At 48.7% G+C, this 9974-nt stretch overlaps 2 protein-coding genes across 2 annotated transcripts; one reads left to right on the forward strand and one right to left on the reverse strand.

Moving 5' to 3' along the window:
- Positions 1-4527: 4527 nt before the first annotated feature.
- Positions 4528-5473, forward strand: LOC101769856 (agamous-like MADS-box protein AGL29). The gene has a single exon (XM_004962345.2). It carries the CDS (start codon positions 4682-4684, stop codon positions 5267-5269), a length of 588 nt encoding a protein of 195 aa, XP_004962402.1. The 5' UTR covers positions 4528-4681; the 3' UTR covers positions 5270-5473.
- Positions 5474-6663: 1190 nt separating this feature from the next.
- Positions 6664-9974, reverse strand: LOC101770258 (uncharacterized protein At5g01610-like). Its single transcript, XM_012844268.3, is given in 4 exon segments — positions 6664-7183; positions 7186-7209; positions 8141-8195; positions 9667-9974. Coding segments are annotated over 4 exon segments (510 nt in total). The 5' UTR covers positions 9754-9974; the 3' UTR covers positions 6664-6839.

Below are 9974 nucleotides of genomic sequence, written 5' to 3' on the forward strand. Positions count from 1 at the left end.
GACGTCACAAAACTCCACTACACCTAGCTCGCCCTACTCCAGCACACGCATCGAACTATCGCAGCATGCCGTCACGCTGCCCAGCACACGCTAGCCATCCACTGTGGTAAAAAAAACCACACTGACCGACACCCGCCCTTATCTCCAATCGCTCCGATCGTGTGGTCTTCATTGCAAGAAATAACTAGAGATGGGATGAAGAGCAGAAAGATGTGGGGCTTGCTCCCTACACATCGCAACTAGCTCAATATGAGCCGGTTGTGATAGATGCATCTCATCAGTGGTGGAGCTAGGAATCAATGTAAGAAAGGGCCGATTGCTACAGTCCGCTTAGTCTTAGTGCCAGCAAAGCTCTCGTGGTTTAGAAACAAGAGAAAGACATAAAGAAGCAAATGAACAACCTTACTTATCGACAAAGAGCAACAAGCAGGCAGCTTGCAGTTGCAGTGGTTGGGGAGCGCTTGGGAGGTGCGGAAGTAAAGGACTCGTTATCACCGAGCGATTGAGTGGGCCAAGGTCTTGCTTTGCTTGCTGGAAGGGCATGATCAGATCACGCAGGACCTCTGTTTCTTTCTAGATGAACTGCTAAATGGCTGAAATTGTTGTTGCATGTTTATGAGTCAATGGACAACGAGAAGGCTGGTATGCTTGGCTCTTCCCAAACTGTCGTTGGGCAGGGGGGCCGTGGCCCACCTTGGCCAATGAGTAGCTCTGCCAGTGCATCTCGTTCTCTGATTCAGCAGCAACACAGTCAAAACAATAAGGTACGGGAGGTGATATGCAGGTGGGAAATATTTTCAATTGTTTTGGATCTTATAGTATAGATTATAGTATAGATGTAGTATAGATAGATAGTAAGCTATAATACCAATTTCCATGTGTATCTTAACTTGATATGATGAATCCAGACTTCAAAATATTTTTAGGTCACATGCCATATGGTTTGTGCAAGCAACCGCTACCAATCACCCAAATATTATTACCTTTTTCATTCTGAACAGTTTGACAAAAGTAAATATATTCTTCCGAGTTAATATCCTTTTCTTCTGAAATTAGCTTTGTTCTCATAATTCATTTTGCAACATCTTTTTCTATGGCATTTCCTCTTGCACTTATGTCAATTCTTATTTTTCCAACATCTCTCTGTAACGTGGTTAGATTTCTCACAAATATCACACTTAACTGACGGTATCTTTTCCTTTTCATTATAAAAAAAACTCGATCTGCGGAGGTAACACAGATCTCGGGTATTTTTTTAAGAAGAAGATTTTCTCACGCAGGTCGAGAAAACCCCCAAACCCCTGCCCCACCCTTACGTAACGGCACAGTAGCTCATGTGGGGACAAATCGATAGCTTCAACGAAGCTGATGCAATTTTGAATTTGTAAATTTCTGCAGCACTGGGAGCAAGCTGTTCAGGTGCGAGACCAACAGCAGGTGCTTCAAGTGCACGACAACCTAAGTTGTCATGTGAGGGCTTCTTACATGAGGGCTTCTCATAAATACCAAGTATCATAAGCCAATCCTTTGGCATCAACATATTGGTGTTCTAGGTTTTCGTGTTTTGTTTAAGGGGTTGTTTCTCTTAAATATTTAAGCTTGACCATGGCTGTCATGCTCTATGTATAAGGTGTTAACCTCTATACTCCAAGCGTTTTAGCTTGCAATGGAAGCCTGGAATGAATATGAGCATCAGATTAGAAAGATCGTATACTTTCACGTGCACCTTTTCCTTTCCTCCTCCCTTGATTTAGTTCCTTTCCTCCTCCCTTGTTTTAGTCCAACAACTTGTGAAATGAAATTGATTGGAGAAAAGCTACCATCATGATATCTTCAATTTTGTGGCAAATATGGTTGCCATCCAAAAATCAAACTATTTAGAATTTTTTTAATTTTAACCCTTTTTCAATATAATTTTAAAAATAATCCCTCCTGATAAATATTTCCATCCAGTGATCCTTTTGGTCGCGCCAATCCGCGTGGCGTGACAGGATCACGTTGTCGCCCTATATGCATTGGCGCGACAAGGCCACCACGCTGGCAGGAGCCGATGATGTGGAATGTCCCTGTCACGCCAATGCATGTGGCGCGACAACGTAATTTTGTCGCGCCATCGTGCCTAGTTTGACAAAGGACACCAATTTCAATTTACCTACTTTGAATCATCTAAATAAAATAGTATTTGAACTTCTAATGTTACAAAACTTTGTGTGCGCATTGCGTAAGGTGTAAATAATCCATTTTAGTAACATACATAAGGCTAAGAGTTATATATTTCGAAATCTATAGTTTCAAAGTAGGCTATGTATTATCCCTATATCCATGTGAGGGCTACTGTTATTTTGGGTCATCTTAATAAAATAGTATTTGAGCTCCAAATGTCACGAAACTCAGCATGCATATTGTATAAGGTGTAAAGATTTCATTTTATTAACACCCCAAGGCTAAGTGCTACATATTTTGAAATCTATAATTTCAAAGTATTATCCCTCTATTCCTCTTAGGGCAGCTCGCAAGTGTTGGAAAAATAGCCAGTTCATATTTAGTAGCCAAATGCCTTGTTGCGTCAATGCATGTGACGCGACAACGTGATCTTGTCGCGCTATGCGGATTGGTAAGACCAAAAGTCATCGGATGGAAATATTTGTTGGGAGGGGTTATTTTTAAAATTATATTAAAAAAGGGTTAAAATTAAAAAAAATCAACCATTTAGAATCATACAATGGATCCTAAGTCCCTTCAGGCGCTCTGCTTCTGTAAGGGTGCGTTTGGATGGGAGATAATGTAGGACGGGACGGTCCTATCCCAGTTTTTTGGGATGGGATGATCCCATTTCATGTTTGGTTGAATAGGATGGGTTCGTTCTAATTTTTTGTTTGGTTGGAGAGATTGCAACAGACGGGATGAGCATCGTTTCTCCTTCCATTAGACACCGTTTGTGGGCCCCACTCGTCATACTAACGACGTTTTCTTCCTCCTCCCTGCGCCACGCTGGCCTCCCTGCTCCACCCGCGGCATCGCCCCTGCTCGCCTCCGCTGCCCCTGGGTCACACCTGCGTTCGCCCCCTGATCCACCCCGCCGCCCCCCGATCCACCCCGCCGCCGCCCCTGGCACGCCCACGCCACCCCTGCTCCACCCCGCCACCTCATGATCCTCCCAGGCGCGCCCGCCTCCGGCCATATCCGCCCCGGCCGCGCCCGCCTTCGCCCGCGTCTGCCTCGGCCGCGTCCGCCTCCGCCGGCATCCGCCCCGGCCACACCCGCGTCCGCCCCGGCCGCGCCCGCCTCCGCCTGCGGGAGCCCCAGCCGCGCCCGCCTCCGCCCGTGGGAGCTCCGGTCGCGGGAGCTCCGGCCGCACCCGCCTTCGCCCACCGGATCTCCGACCGCGGCCCCATCCGCGGGAGCTCTGGCCGCGGCCGCATCTTGCCGCGCCCGCCCTCGCCGCGGGAGCTCCGACCGCGCCCGCGAAGAAACAGCGTTGACGAAGACGAAGTGGGACGCCCCCGTCCGCTCGTTTTGGAGGGACGGGGGTATCCCGCATATAGAGAGAATATTCTCTTCTAGGGATGTCCCCGTCCCACCTGTCCTCCAACCAAACGCGGGACGAAGTGGGATCGTCCCATCCCGTCCCACTTCATCCTTGGAACCAAACGCACCCTAAGGCATCATAAGTCATGATGCAGCAGGAGAGCACAAGGGCTACTTCTGCACTGATTTGTTCTTGCTTATTTTCGGAAAGGTGATAGTACCGTGGATTTGTTTCCTTTTTCATTGGCAAGCAAGAAGATGAAGCCTTAACTCCCTTCCGGCATCCAATTCCAACCATAGCTCCTTCCTTCGGGGCTTCGTGACGGCGCACTACTGGGGAAAGTCTTATCAGTATCGATTGGGCCCTTTAATACCGGTTGCGTAACCGGTATTACTAGTTCGATATTAGGGGTCTTTAGTACCGGTTGAAATAACCGATACTAAAAGGGTATTAAAAAATAGAAAAATTGAAATCCCGCCGCCGGCCCTCGCCCCCCGGCCCCCGCCGCCGCTCCCTCCATCCTACAGCCCCCACCCCCAGCCCCTGGCGGCCCCCGCCGGCCCCGCCTCCCGCCATCGCTCCCATCCTACCGCCACCGCCGCCTCACCTCGCCCCGCCGCTGCTCCTCACTGCCGGTGAGGGGCGAGCGGAAGGGGGAGGGGAGGGGAGGCAGAGGAGGAGAGGAGGGGGTGCTGAGAGAGAGAGGGGAAGGGGGAGGCGGATGGATAAGAAGCGGCCGGGTAGCGGGGGGATGGATAAGGCGGCGGATAGGAGCTCTTTAGTACTGGGTGGGAGCTCCACCTAGTACTAAAGGTCACCTATTAGTACCGGATGAAACCTCTAACCGGTACTAAAGAGGATCATGGGGGACTTCTGAGGTACTATCCATTAAACTTGGTACTAAAATGTGATCATTAGTACGGGGTCATTTGGTACAGTGGACGAAAGGTCCCAGCAGTGGCGCGTCAGATTGAAATCGTTGCCTGTTCGCCCGGCGTTCGGGTTCCACCGCACCGCCTCAAGAAGTTACCACGCTCCTTCCTCCCCACCCCGAGCCTCCATTGTTGGGATCTTTCCATCTACAAATACACGCCTCCCTCGCCCAACGGCAATCCTACATCGTACTAACCAAGAAAGCAAAGCGCGGCGGCGATGGTGGCGCCGCGCGGGACCGGGAGGACGAGCCAGGGGCGGAGGCGCATCGAGATCGCCTACATTGAGGACCCCGCCCGCCGCATGGTGACCTTCTCCAAGCGCAAGTCGGGGCTCCTCAAGAAGGCCTCGGAGCTCTCCCTCCTCTGCGGCGCGCGCGTGGCCGCTATCGTCTTCTCCCAGGCCGGCAAGCCGTTTGCGTTCGGTAGCCCCTCCGTAGACCACGTCCTCCGCCTTTGCGCCCCGCTCCCCGCCGGCGACAAGGACGAGGACAGCCTCGGCATCGGCTTCACCGGCGACGCCATCGGCGGCGGCGACCGCGAGGTGGTGGAGGCGACGGCACGGCGGAAGGAGGCGGCCACGGCGCGCGTGGCCGAGGAGGCGGCGCGGATGAGCTACATCGGGAAGAAGGTGCTCCGGGCCGCCGCGGGACGGTTCTGGTGGGAGGCGGATGTGGAGGCGCTCGGGGCGGAGGAGCTGCGGGAGTTCGCCAGGGCGCTCCGCCGGCTCAGGGACAACGTGCGGCGCCGCGCCGACAAGCTGCCGCTGGCCCCTGTCTCGCAGCCGACGACGACGCTGCTGCAGTAGAGCCTCTGCTGGAGCTCCAAGATGCGTCTTTTTAACCGGTGTTGCTTAGGGTTAGTGCGATTGGCCTCGAATTCAGTTGCTTCTCTTCATCTTCATGTAATGGCATCGAAGGCAATTCAGCAATAAGATCACAATACAAAGCATGAAAGCGATTGGAGGATAATTTCTCATCGGTCCTTTAATCCTTTCCATGTTTTTTTATCTCCTTTAGAGCAACATTAGTTCAGTTTAACATACGGGATTAAGGTATTTTTCAGTTCATGCTTTGTGATAGAACTGAGGTGGCGTTTGGTTCGGCTAATGGCATGGTAACGGTAACGATATTCATTACCCCCCACTACCTGTTACAGAGTAAGCGTTCTCAGACTTTGTTTGGTCGCCTGATGTAACGATAACGATTCACTTCCTCCAGCTTCTAGCCGCCGCCGCTCACCGTCACCTCGCCGTCCCTGGACGGCCCCACTCCTCCACCGGACACCACTGTGACCTCGTGCTCCTCGCGGTGATCGCAGAAATAAACAACAAGCTGCGCCTATGCGTCCGCGGCAGCGGCGGCGGCCGGAGGGAGGGAATGCAGCCCAGCGTACCTGCTCGCGCCGGCTGAGCAGCGCGCGGCGCGGCATCAGGGTCAAACCGCCGCCCCAGCTCTCGCGCGCCCTCGCTGCCGCCGATGAGGAGCACGAGCTCGCCGTCCCCGGGAGGGCTCCGCCGTGCCGGCCTCGGTGGTGAAGAATCAGGTCCCGCGCGCGGCTGTCGCGGTCCTCCTGTACGGCGTGCCGGAAGTGGGAGGAAAGCTCCCAGCGAGTTCATGGGTGTGCTGCCGCGGCTCGATGGAAGCGACGAGAAGAAAATCGCGATGGGGTTGGCAAATGGAAACGGCGATGCGAGCGGGATCCGTTTCACCTCAAGTCCTCAAGGCAGAGCGTTAACGCTTTTGACTTGCTCGGGATCTGATTACACGGCATCCGTTTACAGTTCGATCTAAACAAACACAAAGTAACGCAATCGGCTTGCTCTGTGATCGGATAACGCTCGCTGAACCAAACGGCACCTGAATGTGATCACTCTGTAATTTTGTTATTCTTGTCCCCAAAAATTATCATTATAGCTCAGTTGATGTGTCTGACCCAAAGTATCAATTGCCAAATAAAATATTTTTTTAGTACTGATGAATTGCTTGATTTAAGAATTTAGCCGCAACAACGGTAGCTAGCTAGGAGTCAGAGAGTTGCCCAAAATGCAGGGTTGTGAGATGCATGAATAGGCAAACGAGAGCACAGTTTGTTGCATTTTTTGTTCCTTCAAGCGAAGAAAGAAAACGGGATCATTGACAGAACAAAGAGTGCAGCTCAATGCAATGTTACAACACCACTCACAATGACGAATCAGCGGTGTGAACTTATGCTCCACATTTTTTTATCAGAAACATCATGACACGAGACATCCATCTGTAGACAATGACAGAACAGGCAGTACCACATCAAATTTTAGATTTTTGGTGTACCAACATAGGGGGAGAATCATTTTCTGAATAAATTTAATTACATTACATTTCTCATGCAAGCATCCTCTAGAATTTATCTATGGTGATACCATCCCTGACAACCTCATAGGCGTCGCGGCTCCGTGTCTTCTTCACGCCGGCGGTGAAATGGACCTTTGGGCCCTCGGTCTTGATGGCGGTCACCTTGGTCCAGACGAGCACTTTGGTCTTCAAGCCCTCAATGTCGGAAAACTTACCCTTCTCGAGGTAGCCAGTCACACAGGTGAAGAACCGCAGGACTGATGAATCCTTGTACCCGACATCGCAAGCTGACGGGATGTACACTGTCAGCTTCTTTGTCTCCTCATTGAACTCATAGTTAGTTGCATCACGTGGGAAGAGGCCTGCTGGCATGTCATATTCCTTGAGAGGTCGGGCAGTGCTTTCTGCATCTTCCCTGAGACAACATTTTTCACTCAGATCAGTAGATATGATAAAATTTCACCTCAAGGCCTCGGATGCATGGAGTGGACTTCGCATTAAACATTTGCGCTAATGGCACTTGAGCAAACAAAAGATTCGCCATAAATTGAATAGGTGCAATGACCACTCAAGCAAGAAAAAAAATGCAGATAATGGTTGCCAATATGCATTCATCACATAGTTTGAGAATAATATGTTATCATGATACTGCTTCATTGTTTCTTAATCGATGCAACTAAGCTCCATTCAGGTTATCATAGCTAAATACCACCTAAAAACGTGTACAAGAATATAAGTGTACTTTTTTGCCGTAGAACAAGCCCACATTTAACAAAAGCTACCACCTCCCAGATCAACACCTCCAGGAATTAAGAAAGTGCTTATCATTTCTTCACTCTGAGACGTGGTACATTAGTCTCAGAATTTATTTAGGTTTTCTTTATTGTTCCTTACTGCCTTATACTATTATAAGTGACTATTGCTACACATGGCTTCCAGAATTATCAGATATTCAAAGATCAGATTCCTCCTTTGCAGTTTATGAATCTCTTTTTTGTAATAAGGGAATGATGGTCTTAACTTTCAAAGTAAACTATCACTTTGTCTTTTTTTCTGAATTTTTCATGAAACAACACAGATCTGAGAAGCTATGTCTATTTATTGAGAAGGAAAGTGTAAATTTTGCTCCTTCATTCTATAATAAAACAAGATCGACCTCCATTCATTGATAAACTTGATCAGAATCATATACTGCAAAAACACTGAAACTGAACTCTAACATAATGTTGACATGTAACAATAGCACACTATACAATATACCAAATCAGTGGTACATCTATTTACTAACTGCTAAAAATCACTTTTGCTGTTAGAACATAAAGAATGAACACAAGAATATGGAATACCTTTGATTTTGTTCACCATCCATTTGGCTGACCCTCCAATGCTGCTTGAGATAGACTGGGTTTTATGGTAAACATTTCAATGTGAGAACTCAGGACTAGATAATAGAACTATCAAACAATCAGAATTTGGAACACAGATAACAAAAATTATTTACATAGTATACTTATATTAATATAAGATGCATAATATCAAACTACATTAAGCCAAAAAAATTTACAGTACTAAAAAGTATGAATGGTTGTGCAGCACGTGAAGCCATGGCATGTCAAATAGATATGATCAAATAAGAATTTTCGTAATAGGCGATCTCTTCCACAATTCTTCAGTCATCAAAGTAATGCGTGCTACAGGCAGATTCACATGAGCCATGTTACAAATTATGCTTAACCGACAGGAGAGAAATCATAAGCAACTCAGACTATGGACAACTCGCAAGCCAGGTGTAAAATACTCCCTCCGTTCCAAATTGTAGGTCGTTTTGGCTTCTCTAGGTTCATAGCTTTTGCTATGCATTAAGATATACTCTATGTCTAAATACATAGCAAAAATTATGTATCTAGAAATGTCAAAACGACCTACAATTTGGAACGGAGGGAGTACAACATAAAACTATACAAGCAAATCAGATAGCTAGAGAATCGAAGCTTTGCTAAGGAATCTGTAGAACGAATCTGCAGCCATCACTCTGACACATGATGACCAACTCAAGTTCCTAAACAGCCAGAGAAAGAGCAATCTTCCTCCCATTTGTATTTATCATCACAATGACCTGAATCTCATTACTCTGGCTTCTCCACTCACTAATGGAGCTCCTCACCACAACAATTTCAAAACAATAAAAAAAACAGAGAAAATAAGATGATTTTGGTGCTGCAGATATGATGCAGCGACCACATTGCATCATGGCGTAATTCAGCAAATGGCCCAGCCAATGATGAAAATTTTCCATCAAAGACACCAGTGGCCAGCCAGCTCCTACCATGCCTAGGAAATTACCTCATTGCAACAATGGGGCCACAATGGCTTTATTAGGAACAGCTCCAGTGGGTAGAACATGCCAGGATTGGAGGACCAACCATTATTTTACATGTGAAGAGATTTAACGCAGTGCACCCAAATTTGTTTTCCCTGAAAACGGCAAGCAAATCGACCTGCATCGACCGAAACTAAATAACCCATGCCATGATCAATGCCGAAATTCGCGCTCTTAAAAAAGGAAGAATGAATCTGATCGGGACTGACCCAGGTGTACTCAGAGCTAAACCCAACGAGGCAACGACATTCCAAAATTAACTTCGTTCCGCAGTTCCCCTTCTAACAATAACCCAAAGTCTACCATCCGCACCCGTCGCACCGCGGGTTATTGAGCGAAGAACGAGAAATCGCCAACTACCACCGCCCCAGATCCAGAATCCCCGTTCCTCGAGGTCGGAACTACGCAATGCAGGCGAAGAGAAACCGAGCCGCTAGTGCTAAGAGGCGCGCACCGCGGGGGGAAGGGAGGCGGGCAGGCAAGATGACTCACGCTGATGTCGCTGCCGATGGAGTCGATCTCCTTGCTGGCCCTCTTGCTGAACCAGTAGCTCCCCACCTTGTTGAGCACCTGGTCCATGCCCTCTCCTCCTCCCTACCCTTCGCCCCCAAATCCAAACCCCCCGACTCGATCCGGTTCGAGCGGACGCGTCACTGGAATCGAATCGGGGAGGAGATTGGAGAACGGGATGGAAGGAACTGACACTGACGAGGATGCGGTTAGTTTGGTGTGCTCGCCGTCGTCGGGGATATCTGCTGTTGCTTCTTCGGAGCGTGGACTCTCTCGTTTGCGGCGGGGTC

The sequence above is a fragment of the Setaria italica genome, chromosome III (assembly GCF_000263155.2).
Source record: "Setaria italica strain Yugu1 chromosome III, Setaria_italica_v2.0, whole genome shotgun sequence".
In the NCBI taxonomy this organism is placed as follows: Eukaryota; Viridiplantae; Streptophyta; class Magnoliopsida; order Poales; family Poaceae; genus Setaria; species Setaria italica.